Source organism: Phocoena phocoena, chromosome 11 (assembly GCF_963924675.1).
Source record: "Phocoena phocoena chromosome 11, mPhoPho1.1, whole genome shotgun sequence".
Lineage (NCBI taxonomy): Eukaryota > Metazoa > Chordata > Mammalia > Artiodactyla > Phocoenidae > Phocoena > Phocoena phocoena.
The window spans coordinates 648,139-670,991 of record NC_089229.1 but is presented as its reverse complement, the minus strand read 5'-3'; the positions used below and the strand labels follow the sequence as shown (position 1 = coordinate 670,991).

At 54.9% G+C, this 22,853-nt stretch overlaps 1 protein-coding gene across 1 annotated transcript; it reads right to left on the bottom strand.

Annotated features, from left to right (window-relative positions):
* Nucleotides 1–400: 400 nt before the first annotated feature.
* MLC1 (modulator of VRAC current 1) lies at nt 401–19,130 on the bottom strand. The gene is made up of 13 exons (XM_065887376.1): nt 18,978–19,130; nt 17,451–17,540; nt 16,059–16,112; nt 15,715–15,816; nt 10,404–10,502; nt 10,168–10,170; nt 9,963–10,034; nt 9,014–9,130; nt 6,987–7,043; nt 6,233–6,355; nt 2,697–2,699; nt 2,009–2,158; nt 401–475 (listed from the first exon to the last, which is right to left on the bottom strand). The coding sequence occupies exons 1-13, from the start codon at nt 19,110–19,112 to the stop codon at nt 401–403; spliced, it is 1,080 nt and encodes a 359-aa protein (XP_065743448.1). The 5' UTR covers nt 19,113–19,130.
* Between the last annotated feature and the right edge of the window lie 3,723 nt (nt 19,131–22,853).

The following is a 22,853-nucleotide window of genomic DNA, read 5'->3' as shown; positions in this document are numbered from 1 at the left end:
TGCGGACAGTAGGTGCTCAACAAAAGCAGGTCAGGGAGGCGGGGCGAGGTTTGGAGGAGCAGACACCGGCAGCCGGTCACTGGTCGGACCGGGAACCCAGAGACCCGTGGTTGCCCAAATGTCAGCGCCTGGAGAAGTCAGCTCTAGCGTGGGCCCCTCCCTCACCTGGGGGCCCCGTGCCACTGGGGTTAGGCCACCTCCGGAGCACTGAACTGATTCCATCCCCCCCAGTCAGCGCAAAATAGTCAACGTTTGCCTATTTCAAGTTTAAACTACCGTAAGAAATGAAAACTCCACGTTGCAGCCCAGCCTGCCCTACGAAAGGGGAGGGGCGAGTTGGAAGGTCGCGGCTCAGGGACGACTAGCGTCTGTGCGTTAAGTTAACAAGCTGGGTCCGCAGTCACTGGGCCATTTGCACCATGACGGCTCTCCACGCTTTCTCCTTGTCAAACTCCTTCAGGGGGCTTCTGGCCACCTGTGACTGAGACAGGCAAAGAGTTATTTGTCCTGGGCCACCCACGCGACAGGAAGCAGGAAGGAGGCTCAGTTCCCTCTCACTACTCTGCTGTCCCAGAGCCCCGGCACCTCCGGCCACGACCCAGAGCACGTGTCCTCCGCAGGGGCGGGGCTGGGCTGCGGGGTGGGCTCTGGATGGGGGGTGGGAGGCTGCCGTGAGTGGGCATCCTCCCAACAGCCGGGGAGCCGGGGGCTCGGGTGGAACCTGCCCCTGCCTGTGAGGCCTCTTCCTATGGGTCTGCATCCCAGCACCTGGCACAGCAGCATCTGCATTCAGCAGGTGCTCAGTAAATACTGCTGACTGTGGAGTGATACACACCAGGGTGCAGGGCTAAGTCCCTCCAAGCTCCTCCTGGGGGCAGAGGCTGGACCCTCCACAGAGAAGCGGTCTTGACCTGGCCCTGGAAGCTGTGAAGGCATCTCCAGGGGCATGACAACAGGGGAGGGAGGACGCTTGAGGCAACGGTCACCAAACAGGGAGGACAGCTGCCCGCCTCAGCACCCCCTCAGCCCCCAGAACTGGCAGTTCTGGAACGTGGGGGGAGGATTCATTGGCCTGACACTGCACCTTGGCGTCCTGACGCAGAACCAGGGGGACCTCACGTGGGACCCAGGGACAAAGCCAACCCCGCCGGGGACTGACCACAACCGGGTAAAAACAACAACCAAACGACGCCATATGAGAAGTGCAACGAAGGGAGAGGTGGGGCGGGTAGGGTGGCTGAGGAGGGGCCGACGGCCGGAGTGCATCCCCCGGGAAGGGTGGGAGAAGCCTCGGGGGCGACAGGGTGACGAAGGCGGGAGGTTGGCCGCGCTGGACGTGTTGCCGGAGAGCAGCAGAGCAGGACGTGAGACGGGGTGGGCCCGGGTGGTGGCTGGGCGGGAGGAGCGCCCGGTCCACCCAGGGTGGCCCTGGAGGCCCCTGCAGCAGCCTCCCAGGTACACGGGGCATCGTGCACCTGGAGGACAGGGGGCAGGTTTGCCCAGTAAAAGCACCACAGTGGGCAGCTCACGGGGAGGAGCCTTTCAGCTGTGGGGGACAAGAGGCAGGGCCTGGGGAAAGTACAGAGGCCTTGAGCCTGGCCGAGGGGCTGGCGTGACCCTCAGAGCCCGCCGGCCAGGGGTCGCTGACGCCACGTCTGTAGTGGGCACCCTGACGAGCCGCAGGAGGGAAAGCTCTGTCTGTGATCCATGCAGATGTTTGCCAAGTTCTCTTCTACATTTGTAAGAGTAGAAGTGGAAGCATTCAGCCCATAACACCTTTCCAGAAATGGATTTGTGTTGGCCTGGCTGGCTTAAAAAGCGTATAACGTATTGTACCTTTCCAAGATTTTTCTGGGGCATTTTAAAAAATACGAAGTGACCCAACAGGTCTTGAAAGAAGTCAGCGCAGGTGGGCGTCGCTTTGCCCAGGGCCCTGGGAAGACAGCCCCGCTGGCATGGGACGGGACGGGACGGGACAGGGAGCCACGCTCGCTCGGAAGCCACTCACCTCTCCCGCCGGGCGTCCCTGCGGGCCGGTCTGTGCGGCGTCCCAGGATGCGCCCGCCTTGAAGCGCACGCACTGGATGACCGTGGCCGTGTTGAGGCCCGCCTGCAGCAGCAGCTCCAGCATCAGTAGCAACAGAAGCGCGTCGTAGGACTGCCGGGGGTGGAGACAGGCGGTGAGCAGCCCGGGGCCTCTCCTCTTGGCTCTCAGCCGCCCCCAGGCCCCACCGCGTGGGCCCGCTGCCCAGGGAGGCAGCGCACAGGCTTCCCAGGCCGTGGCCCCGAAGCACAGACCGTGAGCCCTGCCGCAGTCTGTGTGGAGCGGTTTCAGGCTCTCACCCCACTGTGCCCTGTTATGTCACCAGCCTGAGCAGGAACATTCTGTCTCAGTGAGAGAGAGTTGAGGAAATCACTTCTGCTCTGGGTTTAACAGAGGGACACAAAGATGACCCGCCTCGTGGGGCGACAGGGTGATGGTGCCGCTGCCCGGGTCAAGTCGTCCAGGCCTCCCAACAACCACTCGTGTCCACAGCGGAGCCACTGAAACCACCCGTGGCCTCGCCGAGGGTGCCCAGGTGGGGCGGAGGTCTGCTGTGGAGGCCCCGAGCCGGACGAGAGACAGGGGCAGGGTCCGGGGCGGCGGGACACAGGCACGGTCGACAGATCCGTCTCGAGGCTGGATGGTGCGGCACTGGCTGCTGGCGAGGAGGGGTCTGCCCGGGACTAGAGGAAGCCCCAGTGGCTGCAAGGACATCCACAGAGCACTGGCCCCTCCCCACACTGCAGGGGTGTCCTTCCAGCCTCAGAAATACAAAACAACGTGACGTTAAGACAAAGAAGAGCCCAGAAAATGTCACTGTTAGAAAAAAACCAAAAAGACTCAACAGCTCTGAAGTTTATATGCACATTTAACCGTGAGTCGAGTTTTTTAAAAAATGCAACATTGGGCTGGCTATCTAGAGCCAGGCAGGGTGATTCTAAAATTCATAGAGGGACTTCCCTGGTGGCAGTGGTTAAGAATCCGCCTGCCAACACAGGGGACATGGGTTCAAGTCCTGGTCCGAGAAGATCCCACATGCTGCGGAGCAACTAAGCCTGTGCGCCACAACCACTGAGCCTGCAAGCCACAACTACTGAGCCCACGTGCCGCAACTACTGAAGCTCTGCGTGCCTAGAGCCTGTGCTCCACAGCAAGAGAAGCCGCCGCAATGAGGCCATGAGAAGCCCGCGCACCGCAATGAAGAGTAGCACCCACTCACCGCAGCTAGAGAAGGCCCACGCGCAACAGCGAGGACCCAACGCAGCCATAAATAAATAAATAAATAAATAACAAATAGCATTCATAAAGAAGAACTAGCAAGTGACAGAAGTGAGTCAGCCCCGAAACGCAGCGCAGCCGGCCGCGAGGCATCGAGCGGGCCAGGTGGCGATGCCTGGTGCAAACTCCGGGGTGCACCTGGCGGCACAGACCGGCCGAGAGGGGACAGTCAGGGCAGAGACGGACGCAAACAGACCGAAGCTCAGTGCGTGATAAAGGCAGAGTCTCAGATGACTGAGGAAAAGGTGGGCTTTTCAATAAACAGTATTGAACCACAAGCCATTTGAGGCAAGTCCGATGGGGCCCACTCCTTGTGCTGCTCTCCAGGCTAAACTCCCGCGGAAACACAAGTACGAGCCTTTCTAATTGTGACTTAAAATCTAGAAGCAACAAAGGAAAATACTGACAAATTTAACTACGTAAAAACAACAACGGGGCTTCCCTGGTGGCGCAGTGGTTGAGAGTCCGCCCGCTGATGCAGGGGACACGGGTTCGTGCCCCGGTCCGGGAGGATCCCACATGCCGCGGAGCGGCTGGGCCCGTGAGCCACGGCCGCTGAGCCTGCGCGTCCGGAGCCTGTGCTCCGCAACGGGAGAGGCCACAACAGTGAGAGGCCCGCGTACCGCAGAAAAAACAAACAACAACAACGACGACAACAAAGTTTCCACATGACAAAAATCACAACAGGCAGTGAAAACAGTTGCCAAGCTGAGGCTGCCGCTTGCATCTTCTGTGTCTGACGGAGGACTGGGCTCCCTGTGTTCACAGCGTTCTCAAAGCCCACTAGAAAACGGTCAGGAGACGCGGACGGAGGTTGCTGGGGAAATGCAGCACTGTAGGCGCGCAAGAGGTCACTCATTTTCAGAGAGATGCGCGTAACGGCCCCACCCGAGGCCCTGTCTCTCACCTGTGTTACAAAGCCCAGCGTGGCAACGCTCCCCAGCTCCGGAGAAGCAGGTGCCCTCATACCGTTGGTGGGAGGGAAAACGGGAGCCCCCAGGAGAAATTAAGTTTAAAAAAAAAAAGGTAAGGTGTAGAAGCGCGATTAGAGTGACCTGTTTTGTAGGAAAGAAGGAAAATAATAATATGCGCTGTAGATTACCTGCAGAAGGAATCGGGGAGGTTTGACTTGAACCACGTGAAAGTTTTATATATTCAAAAATACTATTGAGAGGGAAAAAAGCATCAGAGCCTAAAACTGAATACAAAGAGAAACCATTAAACTTGACTGTGTAGCAGGACCGCTCACAGAAGGGGCTTCCTTCGCAGAGCACATGACCGTACCTCCGAGTACAGCGAGCCGTCCCTCACCCAGCAGGTGCGCTGCTGGTCGAAAATGGGTCCTGTAATTGTGAACACGTGTGAGCTGTCAGGCAAAATTAAGCAGTAACTATATTCAATGTTACCAGGATTTTTGGACTAAGAGAAAAATGATGCAAGTATATAATAACAGAGGTTAAGGGGGAAAAAACCCTAGAATGTAAAATTTGAGTTGGAAATAGCAATAGACGTCAGGGATCTTTAAGTGGACATACATTTCTCAGCTCTGTCCACTGACGGGGCTCAGGAGTAATGATGCCCCCACAGGAATGGGTACACGGGCCCCCTCCAGGGGCGAGGGCGAGACACGGCAGGACCAGGACCAGGTGAGCCCAGGCCATCTCAAGCGTCTGACGGGAGAGGAGGATGTGCTGGCATCTGGGAGCCCAGGGTGGGGTCGCCCTGAGCGTCAAAGAACAAAGGATGCAGCGCTCTGCCACCAACGACGAGCACACGTCCTCCGTGGGGTTCTCGGGCAGACGCAGCTGTGAGCGCCCCGGCCTCCCCTGTGGCCCAGGCCGCGAGCAGCCCTCAGTGCTGCCCACAGGCACTTCCGTCCTGCGAGGGATCGCCTGCCCTCCGAGAGGCACCCTGGCAGCCGCTGCAAGCCGGCCAGGATGGCAGCACCAGTGCACCTGGACTCGCTCCCGCTGACGCCACTGCAAACAGATCCACAGGCGGGACCATCTCCCGGACAACTGGCCTGGACTCCGAAAGGTCAGTGTCCTGGGGGAGAAGTGGGAACTGTCCCGGATCCAAAGAGACTAAGCAACCCTCACAGCTCTGAGAACCTCAGCCCACGAAGCGTCTTCTCGGGATGGTCTGAGGGGACAATGTGCTGTCACCTAGCACGTCAGCCACCTCACCTGTGCAGGAGACTGTCCTTACTGTTGAGATGCCAGAGCACCTAAGGGCAAAGGGTCACCTCAAACCTCTGCCACTCGCTTTCAGATGCTTCTGGAAAACGATGGCCGTGTGTGCGCTCCACCCACCCGTCAGCATAAACACGCACGCGGACACACACGTAAACCACCAGGGAATCTCAGTGTTTACTGCATTAACCTTTCAACTCTTCCGCATGTTTGAAATTTCTCATGATAAACATTTGGGGGCAAACACTGTCTATACTGAAACTAACCTCACCTGGAACCCGAGCCTGCGGGGAGGACGCTGGACCCCCGAGAAGCCCCCGTAGAGGGGAGGCCCTCACTCTCCTCAGTTTACCCAGGAACCAATGGGGTCTCTCATGAAACTGGACAAACGGTGACTCTTAAATGCAAGTGGATGGGAACAGGGCCGAGAAAATGTAAGGCGCCTGTGAAGAGGGGTGTCTGGGGGGTGCCCAGGGCAGAGCAGCCCAGAGGAGAAGAACAGAAGCAGCTGAGCGATGCCGGGCAGAACGGGAATCAGAGAAGGGTGCACGGATGCCTCAGTGCACGGAGAAAAGCAAGTTAGCAGAACCAGCTCCATGCGCGTCAGGCCGTGTGCAAAGCCAGCTCCGGCCATCTGCCCCGACGTGGGCAGCGGCTCAGCGCCGCTCAGCGGCATCGTGTTTCTATAGAGTTTAAAATAAAATAAAAGAACACCCACCTTGAAGTCTGGCGGGTAATCTTTAAAGACATCCATGATTCTCATCACGCTGAAGGACAGGTACCCCGAGGCCGTGAACAGCAGCGGGGCCGCGAGGCTGCAGATGGCTATCAGCACCTCCACCTGGCGGGAAGCAGACAAGAGTGGGAGGTCGGGGTCTGGGAGCCACTGCCTGGACAGAGGGTGCGGCCCGGCAATCACACAGCGGGAGTTACGAGCCGGCGTGTGTCTGCGTCCAGCCTGGGGCACCTGCTGAGTCTCTGTGCTCGATTTGCCCGTTAATTCAAAGCTCACCATGTGTCTCGCAAGTTTTCTCGACCTAGGCGCAATTTGCTCTGTTGATAACACAGCACTTAGGACTTGATGGCCTCCTCCCAGTGCCCTCTGACCTGCTCCTGCGACCTCCCAAGGCCCTCCCGCGTCGGAGAGCCATGCCTGGCCCAGAGGCCACGCAGGCCCAGGTGTCGGCTGAGCTCGGCACCAGCTCGGAAGCTCACTTGGGCCGGTTTAGCGACTGTCACTGTCTGACATCCACAGCCGGACAGGACGCCGCCTCTGAGTCCCAGGAATCTCTCCCGACTCTTATGCCAAATGGGCCGTTTCTGCTTACTTCCACAGATGGCCCAGCCCTCGGACAGTCGCAAGGCCCCTCAAGCCTGCAGCCTGCAGACGCCCCTCAGATGCTCGCCCCCGACCCCGCCCAGCCCGGCAGGTCGCTCCGCGGGTGCCTGGAACCCGGCCGGGCTTCACCTACCAGAGATCTGCTGGGACACTCTGCCGTCACATGACTGGCAATGGCACTTGGAAAACACTAAGAGAAAAGGAAAAAGAAAGGCTTCAGAGATGAGAGCCCAGCAAGTCAGATCCCAAACGTGTACCCTCCCGTTCTGATTCGGGCCATCCTGGTCGCCAGGAGAGCCGAGGATCCGTGCAAGAGAGGCAGAGCGGCCTGGAACCCGCACACCTGCTCTCTCAGGTGCGGCACCCGCCCCCAAACGCTCGTGTGCGTGTCTACCGCTCCGTCTCGATTCAGCACCGCACCGGGGAAACGTAACACAGACTCAGCAGCTCTGTCCGAGGCAGGGTCTGTGTTCCAACTTGCAATTGTCCCGATGATGTCCTGGTCCAGCTGGGTCTGTTCCCAGCTCAGGACCCAGTCGATGATCACGCTTCATGTTTCTTGTCAGTTCGCTGGCCTCGTTGACCGGGAGGCCTCAGCTGACGCTCAGCGGTGCCGCCTTCACGATGCCGCATTTCTGGAGGGAGCGCCAGGGGGCCGCTGGCGGGCTCGGTTGGGCTATCAGACTCAGGGCCCCTGGAGACACCGCGCCCCTGCCCACCGTGTTTGACCACTGGGGGCTCCTCCGTTGGACCAGCATTCCTGTCCCTTTGTAATCAATAAATGCCTTTTCCCACTTATTTTAAGGAGCTTGATTTAGTTCTACACGATTCGGGCAGAGGGAGGCTCAGGGAAGCACAGGGCTTCCTCGAGGTTGCTGAGTGCTGGGCCCAGCCCCCTGCCATCCACCTGCCCCCCAGGCTGGGGGTCCAGGCGCCCAGGGGTCCGCCGCCCCAGCCCAGCACAGCCTGCTGGGCCCAGGTGTGTCCGGGCCCCAGTTACCCATCCACACGCCCACAGAGGAAAAGGAAATGCCCAGGCCCTTGGTGTGGGAGCACCAAGCACAGGAGCCTGTGGTTTGGGGGCATCACGTGACACGTGGAAACTCGGGTGTGCAGGGGCCCATCGCAGCTGCTCCAAGCAGATGTGTGGCCCACACCCAGCCGGCAGCACAAAGCGGGGCCGAAGCCTGGGGGCCGTGTGTTCCCCGGGCCGCGTTTCAGCTAAACGCTAAACGACATTAAATTACGTAAGTCAACTCGGACTTACTTATAAAAGGATGAAAGGCCCATGTTTAGAACAGTGACCGTGTAGTCAGTAAGCACTTACCAAGCACCAGGTGTGGTGCTAGGCATTTACGGTAGTCGTCTTCAGTGTAAAATAATACAAATGTATTACATTTTAAAACGTATTATAAAACAATATGAATGTCATATGTTATAAAATAATAAAACGAGTACTTTTCAGGGAAACTAATACAAAAATTATAAAATACTAATAGCAGCTACCACGTCCCCAGTGCCACAGTGGATGAGAATCCGCCTGCCAGTGCGGGGACACGGGTTCGAGCCCTGGTCCCGGAAGATCCCACATGCCGCAGAGCAACTAAGCCCGTGCGCCACAACTACTGAGCCTGCGCTCTAGAGCCCGCGAGCCACAACTACTGAGCCTGCGCTCTAGAGCCCGTGCGCCACAACTACTGAAGCCCGCACTTAGAGCCCGTGCTCCGCAGCAAGAGAAGCCACCGCGCACCGCAATGAATGAGTAGCCCCCGCTCGCCGCAACTAGAGAAGAGCCCATACGCAGCAACGAAGCCCCAACACAGCCAATAATAAATAAATAAATTTATATTTTAAAAAAATAGCTAATCTGAGGGAGTAAATAGTATCATGATTACAAAAATACATCTGTATGAGGTACTGGTATCCTCAAGCCAGTTTAAAATAATAATAATAATACCAGCTAACATCCTGACTCATTTAATCCTCGGTTCCCAAATCGCCCTGGTCTGGGGCCCACGAGGACCTGGGAAGCATCTTGCTCGGCCCACCAGCGCCCACTCCCCACCCCCGCCCCTCCTCCCGCTGCTTTCCAGCCTGACTGCCCCAAAACCGAGCTCAAAGGTCGGCCACACTGATGAGGGCCACCCAGGGTGTACTCACGGCCACTAAGATCCAAAAGAACGTCACCGAAAGGTGCGGGCCTGAGATGGAGTCATCCACGTTCAGAGCGATGACCCCTCCAAGGATGGCGGAGACACCGGCGATCACCTCGATGACCTGGGGGCAGAGAGTGTCACCCAGGGGAACGGGCAGGCTCCCCGGGGTCCCTGGAAGGGGGCCGGGGTACGGAGGGTCCCGTGAGTTCAGGGCAGAGCATCAGGGCGCCCCGTGCTGAGACACTGAGGATAACCTCCAAGGGGATATCGAAAACGCATATTTCCAACCCAAATTCGTGGGAAAGGGAAGGAAGAAGCTCCTGCCCATTCAAAGGAAGGTGGGAAAAGGCATAGAAAATAGGAAGCAAAAAGATGGAGAAATAAATATGAAAGTGTCAGGAATTGCGCTCTGAGTGAACCAGCTCAATTCAAACGGCACCAATACTCTGTACCGAAACTGCCCAGATGTAAGGACAGGAAGAGCTGGAGGAAGAGGGGAAGATACACTGGGAAAATATTAACCGAGAGGTAACTGACGTAGTTAACAATATAGGTTCTATAGCAGAAGCCATTACTAAAGAGAGTTGCTCGTGATGATTAAAAAAAACAAAATGAAGGAAGGAAGGAATTCTAAACTTTCCTGTACCTAAAAACCCAGGCTCCAAAACTCTATGGTGAAAAGCTACAGAATTACAAAGACAAATTGATAATGCCCACAGGTTGGGAGGTTTTTAACAGATCTTTCAGTAATAGAACGAGTAGACTAAAAAATTTTGGAGCGGACGTAAACGAGTGAAAACACAATTAACATATAATTTATGGACACATTGAGAGTCAAAGGGGGTGTACTGTCAACCAGGACAGTTCATGTACCAGGGACACGCCTACACCATATTTATCTAGTACTCCCCCCACAATGAAATAAAATAAGGAGAAAGAAAAGCTTTTCTTACGGAATAGGATTTCAGGACCCGAGCAGGAAATGTCACTTCATATAGAATGTTGGTGCTCTCGGAGATGGAGCCCTGAAAGGAAACAAAGCCTCATCACAGGGGTGGCCGTCCGTCCAGGCCGTCGCTCGGGTGATGGTCTGAAATGTGAGCATCTGGAAGACGCTCCTGGATCTCCAGGCTTCAGCGCAAAAGCTCAAACACGGACCTTCTCGTTGCATGTGAAAATGTGTTTGATTGCTAAAGTCCTAGTTTACAAGGTGATACTTTAGGCGGACTTGGCCTCTGTGTGTAACACTCCTGGGGGGTGGGGGTGGTGTTACTTGGTCAGGATCAGGCTATGGAGGAGATGGTGCTGCATCCCCAGGTTTGCCTCCCTGGGGCCGTTGGCCCCGCGCTCCACAGCCGGGTCTGCGGTGCAGCCGTGCCTCAGCCTGGACCAACCTTCTGCCTGCAGTGCGCCTCGCTGGACCGCGCAGAGATGATCACCGTGGCTGCCATGAAAAGCTCCAGCAGAAGCAGCAGAATCAGATTGAAATTGATCTGCCAAAGGAGAACACATACGTCTGTAAAACCGGCTTCTTCACTTTCATCCCGTAAACGTGGACAATCCCACGAAGGGGTTTAGACGCCTCTTCAAAGTCTCGGCAACTTCTCTGTCCAAAGCCAGATGCCGGGCACACAGCTCTGACTCATGTATGTCTTTTTGTTTGTTGGTTGGTGGATTTTTGATTTTAAATTATTGTTGGCTCAAGGGCTGGATTTGGCCCTCGGGTTGTAGTCTGCCCTGATCTCAACCTTCCTTGGTGGTTGGTCTCTCCTGGGTATTTACTCTAAAGGGATGAAAACTTACGTTCACACCAAAACCTGCCCACGTTTATAGCAGCTCTGTGCATAATTGTCCCGAAGAGAAAACACCAGGGGGTTGGGGGCTACGGAGCTGATGCACGTCCTGACCGTTGGCAGTTACGGAAATCCATGCCTGTGTTTAAATCCACAGGACAATACACCAACAAAGTTGATTTAACTGTGTGATATAAAACCCACCAATCGGGAATCTCCTGGCAGTCCAGTGGTTAGGACTCAGCACTTTCACTTCCGTGGCCAGGTTCAATCCTTGGGCGGGAAACTAAGATCCCATGCAGCGCGGCCAAAAAAATAATAAAATAAAATAAAACCAACCAATCGAGAGCCTCTATGGGCCTCTCCCGCGACCTGCCCCAATCACCTGGGCAGCCCCTCCGCCCTGAGCCCCCCGAGATTATTCACGCTGGCAGGTCTGAGCCTGCTCACCCGGCCTCACACCTCTCCCTGCAGAAACCCAGTGAAGGTTCCTGCCCACGTGTCCCCTCTCCCTGCCTCCTGACCGGCCCTGGGGCCCCCTCCTCTTGGGACCTGTGATAAACTGTCTTTGCAGTGGCAGTCGTCTCCTGATCTCTTGGCCTCAATATACCCTCAATGATGATTTTTTAAAATTCTACATTTAAAAACAAGTGCAACTAATAAGTTGGATCTACAGAATTGTACATGCAAAATAAAACATAGAATTTTCATTCTTTTGTAGCATTTGTGTAACACTTACAAAAATTGACCATCTATTAGGCCACAAAACAAACCCTGGTGAATTCTGGACAATCAATACCTTATAGGTTGTACATTCTGACCCTAATGTAGTGATATTAGAAGCCAATAATAAATGTGTGACCTTTTAAGATAATCCCACATGTCTGTTTCATCAGGGTTCTAGGCAGAGACTGACAAGCGGAAATACAAAGTGAGGTTAACGGAGCAAAGCCAGTTCTTCGAAAAGACTACTAAGAGATACGATAGAGATGTAAATTACATTTCAGAACGAAAAGGAGAAATAACTAAAATATTTGGCTTGAATTAAAAACGGTGAGCAAGATGAACGACTCTAAACTAATAATTTTGAAAACCTGCACGATATAGATAAACTTTTGATAAAAATATAAAACCCAAAATTCGACACAGGAAGAGACAGAAAACTTTAACACCAATAATGAAAGGCCACCCCTCACCAACAGCCCCGGATGGAGATGATTTTACAGGTGAGTTCTACCATACTTTCTAGAAGCAGTGACTTCTTATCATATCAAGGTTTTACAAAAAACAAAAGAGATGAGGGCTGCCTCGTTCATTTTATGAGACCAGTATAACCCTGGTTCTAAAACCGGACAAAGGGGACTTCCCTGGTGGCACAGTGGTTAAGAATCCACCTGCCAATGCAGGGGACACAGGTTCGATCCCTGGTCCATGAAGATCCCACATGCCGCGGAGCGACTAAGCCCGTGCACCACAACTACTGAGCCTGCGCTCTAGAGCCCACGAGCCACAACTACTGAAGCCCGCGCACCTAGAGCCCATGCTCCACAACAAGAGAAGCCACTGCAATGAGAAGCCCACGAGTAGCAGCAAAGACCCAAAGCAGCCAAAAATAAATTTAAAAAAAAAAACAAAAACTTATTGGAAACTCTTTAGATACAACCTATTTAAAATCAGGAAAAAGCCGGAGAGTCCCACGGTAGCAGAAGTCCTGGCCAAAGCGATAGAGAGAAAGGAACAACAGGGTTAGACTGAACAGGAGCGTTTAAACTGTCGTTATTTGCAGACGATAGGGTGACCTACATAGAGAAACCAACATAACCTACAGAAAACTCGGAGGATACAAGTCCAGCAAAGCTTCCAGACACAAAGTCCACTTATAAAAATCCTTTTTAAAAGACCAGTACAATATGAATAAGGTCTAAGTTAACATGTGCCAATGTCAGTCTCCTGATCTGACCGTGTAAGATGCTCTCATTGGGGGAAACTGGATGAAGGATACACAGGAATGCTCTGTACTATTTGTGCAAATTCTTTCCAGTCTCAAATATTTCAAAATAAAGAAAAAATGAAAATCAGTAGCCTCTCTCTGCACTAGCAATAAGCCATCTGAAAATATAATTTAATAAATAAGACGCCATTCATACTAGCAACACATCTGTGAATCATCTAGGGATTATCTAACCAAGAATACTCGGAACTTTCCAACCCTAACAAAGGACAGAGATGATGTGAGTAAGTAGAGAGACGGTCTATGCTCTCAGTGGGATGACTCCACACAATAAAGAGGTCACTTCTCACAAAATTACTCTGTAAACATCAAGTAATCGTAATAGAATCCCAGCTGTATTTTTTTGAGGAACTCAATAAACTTATCCTGAAATATATTTGAAATAGGAGCTGTCAGCTTTGAAGAAGGAAGACAACTGGAGTCACGAAGCCACAATACAAAGCATGGCGTCGAGCAGCTCGCGGGGAGCTTGACACACGGTGTGACCACAAGTGCTGCGGCTCACAGGAAGAGACCCCTGATTTAGGACAAGCCAAGGGCGGGAAGGAAGCCCAAGAGGGCAAACACCCAGGAGGAGGGGCTCCAAAGTACTAGTGATCAGAGAGTGTGACCTGAGGTAACAGCAAGCCACAGCACTGTCACCAGACGGGAAAACGGGGGCTGTTGGGGATGCCAAGTGCGGGAAAGGCTATGGGACCTGGCAGCCTCCCGCCGGCGGTGAGGGTGTGTCCTGGGCTTAGCTGAATCCAGGTGGACTCACGCCCCTCCCCGGCCTACGAGGACCCTGAAGGCATGTGCCCACATCGGCCCAGTTGTGGAAGGGGAGCGTCGGAGGCCGTGGAGCTGGATCCTTCCCTAAAGAAAGCGGGGCCCACGGCAGACACGCAGCAGCCCAGGCAGGGATGGCAGGTGGGAAAGAGGGAGCAGAGACTCTACAGCGAAGCCCTGCGTGGCTGTCCCCAGGGCGGAGGTTCAAGTCCAGCGCCCGGCTCCACAGGGAGACAGGGGAGGGGAGCAGCTGCAGTTTCCTGTTTCACCATTTGTGACCTTGTGTTTGGACACCGGTGGTCCTGACATCGTGGTCCTGGGGTCCTTCTACGTGTTTAGGTGTCCGAGCTTCGTGTCCTCCACGTGACCTGGCTGGACCTTCGAGGTGGCAGGAGCCTGAGGGTCTGGCTAACGGCGGGCTCTGGCGCTGGGGCCTGGGTTGGGGGACGATGCAGGTCCAGCTCCAGGGGAGGCCATCCAGTAGGAGGAGGCTGTGAGCATGAAGCTTCATGCATCTTTCACAATTTCTTCATCCATTTTGTGTACTTGGGGGGCACCACCCTAGGTAATGGACGTTGGACTAACTGTTTTGGTTTGGAGTTTTTGCCACGATCCACAGGGCTGCTAGGAACACACCGCCTGGTCACATGCGTGCGTGTCTCTCCAGGGTTTGTGCCATGGGGCTCCCCAGTGTATGGACTTCTTCAAAAAGGACCTGCAAATTCCAGACTTTTCCACAGAGCCTGCAGCAGCGCGTAGGAGCTGCCGGACGTGAGGGAAACACGCGGGGCTCCCGCCCGTGCCGACGCTGGAAACGGCATCTCCTGTGGCTTTCATTGACCTCCTCTGATTACAAGTGTGGCTCCTCCGAGCTGCGTGTTAGCGCTGTGGCTTCCTGCTGGTGAGCGCCCGCGTGGTCCCCTGCTGCCCTTCACTTTCTCCCAAGGCTCCTCACGTACCCTGGGACTGGCCGGCCACTCCAAGAGAACGCGTCCCCTTCCGTACAGAGTGTGCTCCTTGTGTCTGCGGGACGACTGGCCGCGGCTTCGTGGTAGGCGGGCTGGGGGCAGGGACCCCCCAGGTTGGTCACAGCTGTGCTCCGGGCCGGGGCTACGGCCACGCACGTGGGGCTGCCTGGGCCGACTGGTCAGGGGCGGCTCTCCTGTCCTGCTGGGACGGCTGTGGGGTGCGGGTGAGTCCCCAAACATGTTCTTCAAGGGGGCTCCACCCCAGCCCTTGGTCACCACCTAAACCTGCTGGGTCCTGCCTGCAGGCGCACTTGCTCTGGACCCATGGGACAGGCGCCCACTTCTGCGTAGGGTTTCTTTGGTAAAGAAGCATTGTAATTCTCAGCGAGGCTTTATGATTTCCTACAAGAGTCTCCAGACTTTTTGTTAGGTTTATTCCCAGGAACTTTATAAAATGATATCTGTAATTAAATAACATTTTCCAAAACCTCTGGTTCTGGCACAAACAACTGTTTTACATTGATTTTCACATCCAGCAACCATGCTACATGGGCTTAATGATGCAAACGTCAAGAAAGGAGAAAATCGTCTCTTCTGCAGAAGATGGCAGCACAGGTGCTCCTTTCAGATCCGCATGTCTGTCCGTTTTGCATGCCCTAACACACCTGGCTGAGACGTCCTCGGGCCACCACCTCCTCTTCCCGATCTTAAAGAAAACGTGTTGAACACAGAGCAGAGGTATCTCTGATCAGATCCTGTGTCCTAGAGATGTTTTCTCTGCTACACTGTAATCTAAACGACAAGACTCTTCATTTTTCTTAACGGAACATAAAGTAACAGGGCAACTTACGTCAGCAGTATCGCAGATCTGATGAAAGATGTTATTACATTACTGTTAATGTTTAAGAATTGTTGTGAAAGAGATACAAAAATCAGTGAATTCGTCCGCTGAAATCCGTGAAAGCGTTAAAGACAATTCTTTTCTTCGGAAGCCTAAATGAAATTCTCAAACTCAAGAGCTACGATACACATCTCCAGTGTAACTACCCGGCAGATAGCTCACTAACGCCAGCTCCGAGCCCACAGAGCTCAGCAGACCCAGTGGAACCAGAGCCCTCGGCTCCTGTGACCCCGGGAGGACCCACGTGGCTTTCCAGGGACTCACATCTACTGCTGACGGGTTCAGTACAAGTTTGCATCCAAACCAGATCAAACACGTCGTGGTGACAGCAAACGTGGACACAAACAGTATCTGGAAGTTGGGAATCTGGAAAACAAGACAGGAGGGGTTTCGTTCTCCTTTATGTGAAGAAAGAAACCAAGTGACATTCAACCACATAACCGGGCATTCGTCACCCATCCCAAGGATGGGGCACCTAGAGTCAGCTGCGGGGAGGCCTGTGAGCTCGGGCCCCTCCGCCCTCCTGGGGGCAGAGGGAGGGGGGTTGAAGGAAGCCCCACGGCGCGGGTGCAGGGCTGCAGAGGGTGCGGACAGAAGGCTGGACTCACCGCGCTGACGTTTCTCCTCCAGACAGCAAAGCTCACTATGGCTGAGGGGATACACTGAAAAGAGAGAGCAGGTGAGCGTCCCTGCTGGTCACTCTGTGTCCTGAAAACCCACATGGCCCGAGACATGTCCCCCTCCATCAGACGCAGTGGTCCCTCTCGACGCTGAAGGGTCCTGGTCTTTCAAAATAATAATTCTGGAAAGAGTTTTAATTGTTCTGATGATGAAAAAGACACCGAAATGAAGACTGTCCTAGCTGGACGCGCTTAGAAGCGGATGTAGCTTCCTGTGGCCCGAGACCAGGCGCGTCTCGGTAAGAATCACGCAGAAAGGGGAAACCATCTGTCTGTGAACGAGCAGAAACACTCAGGGGCCCCAGAGCCCCTGGGGTCCTCGTCAGAGGTCCCCACTGCGTCCCCGGAGCCGAGGACAAGGGAGAGGGCCAGCCTGGGCTCAGGGCGGGGCAGAGTTGGGGGGCCAGCCTGGGTCCCGTGGGCCATGCCGGTGTCACTCTTGCAGCAACAGGACCTCCCCGCCCAGACCCTGCAGTGGGATCTGGGTGGGGGGGGCGCGGCGAGCCCAACAGGGGTCGGATGGGGGCTGGCCACCGACGGAGGACCCAGTGGGACCACCTGACTGGTCTCCCTAGCCCGTCACCCCTGGGGGTGAAGGACGTAACCGAAGATTTTGCTGGGACATCGGCCTAGGTCAGCGTGGCTCTGAAGCCGTCTGAGTCAGAGGTCAGAGGTCCCTGTGACCCCCAACCAGGGCTGCTCCGGTGGTGAGCAAAGGGCCACCTAGGAGGTTCCAGAGAGAAGGGCAGGAAACGGGTCAAATTCTTTCTTCTAAGGGAGTGGAGGCGGGGCAACCTGTGGCGGTGGGTACAGGGTAAGGGCAGCTGCATCTGTCTTGTGTTTTCAGACTTTTGGGCATGCTGACAGGGCTGGAACAGGAGAGCAGATGGGCGAGAGGGCCCCCCCAAACCCCAGGGGATGTGCCCTGTGCTTGAGCTGGTGGGAGTCACTGGTTGTCTCCCCATGAGGACTGGCGGCTCCCCAGGCCTCGGCTCTGAGTCCAGAAGCAGGTACAAGCTTTGGGGAGGGGTGAGGTGTGGCCCCCAAATCACAGAGGGGCTTCCCTGCCGGCTCAGGGGCAGCCGGGAGCAGCGTGCCCCTGCGTGTTGGAAATCAAAGCGCCGTTTCTTGCTCCGGAGTCTGTGGGCTAAGACAGACTTGCCTCATAGATCATTTACAAAAGCAACAGATGCTATTCGAAGGCAAAGTACAGGAAGAGAGTTTGAATGAGGAGCGGGTGACAGCAACGGGTAAATCTCCGAGCAAAAGACCCAGGTGCATAACCTCAAACATCAGTGCCGACACAGGGCTGCTACTCACTGAACCTGCAGCACAGCGTAGGTAATCCATCTCCAAAGGAAACACGTTTCCCAGGTAGAGGGAAAAGCCCGAGGTCACAAGCAGGCAGCTCTGCAAGACAGCAGCACAAATGCGGGTGACGACACAGTCGGGCCTGGAGACGCGGAGGCTGAGCAACTAGCCCTCCGACCGCAGCTTAACTCTGTGCAACACCGACATCCCCGCCTGGATGCCGCCAGACCTCCTCCCTGCAGGACGGCAGCCGCCCACCCTCCCCCAGGGCAGGTTATGGGATCTACACTTATTTGGGGGACAGGAGACTCTGTCAAAATTCAAAGCAAGAAATGGCGGCTCCACGCCCCAGAAAATGCCTTCACCCCACATGTGCAATTTCAGGGGCCTCGGGGCCCCCCAGGTCCAGGCACAGAGCCGAGCACACAACCCCATCCTGCTCAAGGCACCAGAGATGGAAACTCACTGCACAGGGTGAGGCGACGGAGTCGAAGTCACTGGTATAAGGTCACTCAGACCCGGGTGTGGGCAGAGGGCCGTGCGCACCCCATGGAATGGGGGCACTGGGGCCCGCGGGCCCGGGGGGCGGGGGAGGCCAAGGCGCACCCCTCAGGGAGAAGAGGGCAGCAGGATCAAGGGCTGTGGCCGCGGGCTGCTGCGGGCAACAGAGTCGAGGACCTGGGAGTGAGAGGAGGCTGACCAGCCGCCCACCGCCCACCCGGAGGCTGGAGGGAGGAGTGTCCTCTTCGACCCACACAGTGGGAGTTCCCGTCTCAGTGGCACAGGGTAGCGGCTGGGGAGAGGGTGGGCAGGACCACCAGGGTGCCGCGGAGCTGGCCCACAGAGCCCGGGGCCCAGGGAGAGGCAAGGCCCCAGCCCGGATCCTGGACCTCGGCCCCCGGCACGCTGACCCCCGAGCTACCGCCCACAGAGAGGTGCGTCCAGTGGCCAGCCCAGGTGACCGCGCCCGCTCGGGCCAAAAGGGCTTCTTCTGTCGTCCAAGTGCTTATCCAAGCATATCGGAAGGGAGATGTCCCAGGACCCCAGGCAAGGTGCCCTCAGGCCTGCCCCCTCCTCCCTGCTGGCCCTGTCCCCTGGCCCCTCAGCCTTCCCTGGTCCCATGGCCCTGGGCTCCTGCCTCAGGACACCGTCCTGCTGTCCACCCCCCCAGAGGCCCCTCCTGCGAGCGTGGTCCCTCCTCCCCACCACTGCAGACCCCCAGGAGGTGAGGGTCGTGGAGGCCGCCCTGGTACAATACATGAGCCGGCAGGCTCAGCGTGGGCCCTGGGCTGTCCGACCCCTGCCAGGACACAGAGCCGCCACGGCCCAGAGGCCAGCGGGGCCAGCAGGACAGAGCCTCACCAGCTGAGGAAAATAACTCAAAGAGCAGAGCGAACAAGCACATCGGCACCCGTGAGTCTCTCAGAGGCAGAAGTAGCCCGGGGCTGCTCCTCCCCGGGCCATCGGGGAACAGCACCCAGGCAGCGGACCCCGGAGGGGACGGTGTCTCCGTGGGCCTGGCGCGGAGCTGCTCACCCCCATCAGCACGGAGAAGACCCACGTCTTGTGGCTGAAGCACGGGGGCAGCCTGGAAGACAGCTGAAGGTCACTGGGCTTGGTGTCCGGGACGTAGCTCCCCGCATCCGGCCGCCCGCGCTCCAGGGGGGGCATCCGGTCGTAGCCCAGCTCCTCCCGGGCCATGGCGCTGCCGGGGGGCAAAGGCTGACATTAGCGGCCGCAGCGCTGCACTCACCACACCGCCACTTATTTATTTGTGATAAGATTACAAATTTCACTTCTGATCGCTCTGAAAAGACTCCCAAAGAAGTGATTTTCAATAAATACTTGTTTTTAAGTTGTTTTCAGTAAAAGAGATATCATTTGTATAAAAGTACTGTAAGAAGAAAATAAGCAGGTGATTCCACGAGTGCATAAAATCACTTTCCCAGGAAAACAAACCTGAACAGTCTAGATCCACAGCAGGACTTCAGGCTTTAAGCGCTTCGCCCTCCCACCGCCCCCTCAATTTCACTTCCACTGGCAGCTTCATTTATGAGTCTCATGATGTGCTGGCTACTCCAAAGTCCAAACTGGACAAGAGATCACAGATGTGCTCCACACGAGGGTTTCCCGTCTGCACACTTACCTCTGCGGCGGTTCTGGTGTGGGAGCGCCGGCCTCTGGGTGAGGGGCTCCTGTTACCGAGTCACCCTGCCTTGGGCGTCCAGCAAGAACTATTCACAGACAGGACAAAAGCCTGGCAGAACTGCACTTAAGCCAGGCAAGGAGGACCGCTTCCTGAATTTCAATGAGGACATGAAGCGAGGGATCCTGGAAAGTTCTTGGTGGTTGTATAACTGCTGGCCCAGAGTTCCGCTCCGTCCTGCGCCAACCCCGCCAGGAGCAGAGGGGCCTCATCAGGTCCCCTGGAGGCAGACAGGTTGCAGGCGCTGGGGTGGGCATCTCGGAAGAAGAGGTGTACCCGAGTGCAGAACTGCACCAAGCACAGGATCCTGGCGGGCTGGAGGGCCGGGTACCTGTTTTGGAAACAAACACATTTTTATCCAAAGCCTTATTCTCCATCCTTTCCGGCAGCCCTTTTCCATCCCCTGTGATCACACAAGGAACACAAGGTCTCACACACTTTTGCGCTCAACGTGGCTGACCTGGCCCTTGAACTGCTTGGGATTCTGACCCGTGGGTTCCTGTGGGCAGCGCCGGGTCCCACTGTGCCCTTTCTTTCTGCTCACCAAGCAGAGGGAAAGGACGGGAGGGCACTTCGCCCAGAGACACTGGCGCCCCACAATTACAGCACCAGTCTTTGTGCTCACAGGAGCGCTTAAATGGCTCAAACCAAAGCATTCTGCAAAGCTGGCTCCTCAGACCACAAGCCCACATCAGGCTTGAGCAAAGGCTTTAGTTTCCCATCATGGGATGCTCTGTTGTCTTCGTTTATCAACCAATCAAGAAGGATTAGAATTAATTTTCACAAACTGTGAAGTCAAGAAGGGATTTTAAATAGATTGAAAAACCTCCCAAACCTCCTTATTAACTGTCTTTTAAAGCAGTAAGTGGAACTAGCAGGAAATGTCCGACCAATGGAACTCTTCACTTCTCTCTTTGTTTGAAGAAAAGCATTAAGCAGGTTTCACCATTTCTGTGACTTTCCAAAGTTGTTCTCTAAGAAATCAAACAAGCTGCCTTGAATTAGAGATCGTAGGACAAACCCCACCCAAAGGGCCCTGGGAAGAACTTCCTCGTTTCTGGTGGCAACACTAGTTTCTAGAACAAGCCCCAATCCCTCACACAAACTATGGTTCCTCAAGAGCGCTTCCTCTGTCTTCCACTGCCGAGGTCCCGCTCATGCTTCAACATTCACCTCGCCGTTCAGCAAACATCTGCAACGTGAACAGGGCAGGCCACGGTCCTTCTCACATGGAGTCCGCAATCTAATGGGGGGACAGGCGCACACAAGAAGAATAAATGGGTGTGTTCTATGGAGACGTACTTGACTCTCTCTGTGACAGCAAATAAGTCCAGGGAGGGGATGAAGGTGCTACCTGGGGAGACAAGGCAGGCCTCACTGGGAAGGAGGCGAGGCGGGCAGGGAGCAGAGTTGCTGCAGGTGCAAAGGCCCTGAGGCGGCAAGGCTGGAGGATGGTGGGCACGAGGATCACATGAGGTAAGGTGCAGGTGAAGCCTCCAGGGACGAGGCACCTGTGGACATGGAGACAGGCTTGGCTTTGACTCTGAGATGGACTTGCTCGGAAGCTCTGGGCAGAAGAGTCCAGCTGGGAGGAGCACAGGCTGCGGGGCAGCAGGTGAGAGCAGGTCCTGGCGGGGATGGAGGTAGAGCGGTGGGGGTGGTGAGAAGTGACAGGATTCTCGATAGACTTTCACAAGCCAACCTGATCTGCCGTCCCAGCAACGTGGGGCAAGGAGGGCAGGAGCTCGGGAGACGGGAAGGTTCTCGGCCTGAGCGGTGCAGCTGGGGCTGCCTCACCTGGGATGGAGAAGACAGAGGTCAGGAGTTTCGTCTTGATGATGGGGCTGAGGTGTCTGTTGGATGTCAAGTGGATCTGCCGATGAGGTGGAGTGGAAGAGTCCAGAATCCAGGGGAGGTTCGGGCTGCTGGATGGGAGGGGCAGCCCTGTGACGTGGAAGCTCCCACGCACGTCACCCTGGCTCTGGCACCCTGCAGGAAGCCCGGCCCAGCTCCCAGCCCCCGTGTTGCACGCTCTTGTTCTGGGACGTCTCTCCCCACTTATCCAATAACTCCCCAGGGCCTTTCCCACTTCCTTGTGTATTCCCAGCAATGAGCCCAAGACAGGGACTTAGCAGTGTTTCGTATCATTTAAGGAACAAGTATCTCCCCACCTCTCAGGAAGGGGTTGTAATTACACTGTGCGTCTACGGAGGGGCGAGGCCCAGGCTGTCGATCTGACTGAGGGATCTGACCCAGTAAAACAAAAACATGCCCAGCAAAGCTAAATTGGACCCCAGCCAACAATACCAGGATACCCCTGGTTTCCAACAGCACATGGAACATTTGTGGAAGGAGACAAGGAGGAAAGCCTCGATACATTTTTTTAAATTAATTCATCCAAGTTTTATTGTCTGACCATGACAACATTAAATTAGAAATTATTAACAGAAAAGTATCTGGAAAATCCTCAAATATTTAGAAACTAAACAATATACCGCTAAAATAACCCCATGGGTCAAAGAAGAAATCACAAAGGAAATTAGAAACTGAAGGAAAATGAAAATACAACACGTCAAATTTTGTACAATGCAGCTGAGTCGGAGCTTACAGAAATGTGTACTTTTAAACACTTATCTCAAAAATGAAGAAAGTCCCAAAATTCATTATCTAATTTTTCACCTTAAAAAGTTAGAAAACTACAAATCAAAGTAGAAGAAGAAGGAGGTGGAGGAGGAGGAGAGAGGCAGTAGAGGGGGGCAGGGGTAGGGGAGGACGAAGAAGACAAAAACAGGAAATAACGAATAGAGAAAAATCAATGAAACCAAGAGGTGTTTTCTGAAAAGACAAATAAAACTGATAAACCTGTAGCTAGACTGATGAAGACAAGAGGGTAGACATAAATTTCCAACATCAGGCATGAAAGATGGTTCATCACAGTGGATCACACGGACATAAAAAGGATGGTAAGGAAATACTGTGAACAATTTATGCTAATAATTTGACACCTTGGATGAAATGGACAAATCCCGTAAAAGATGAAATTACCAAAGTTTATGCAATATTGCTCAACACTGGTAACTTAAATAGCCCTTTAACTATCGAATTTATTGAATTTGTTAAAGCAGATGTACAATGTATGTCTGATAGGCCACAAGGCAGGCTGTTCTAGTTAGCGTAGAGTTCAAGCCAAATCAGGTATAAGCCAG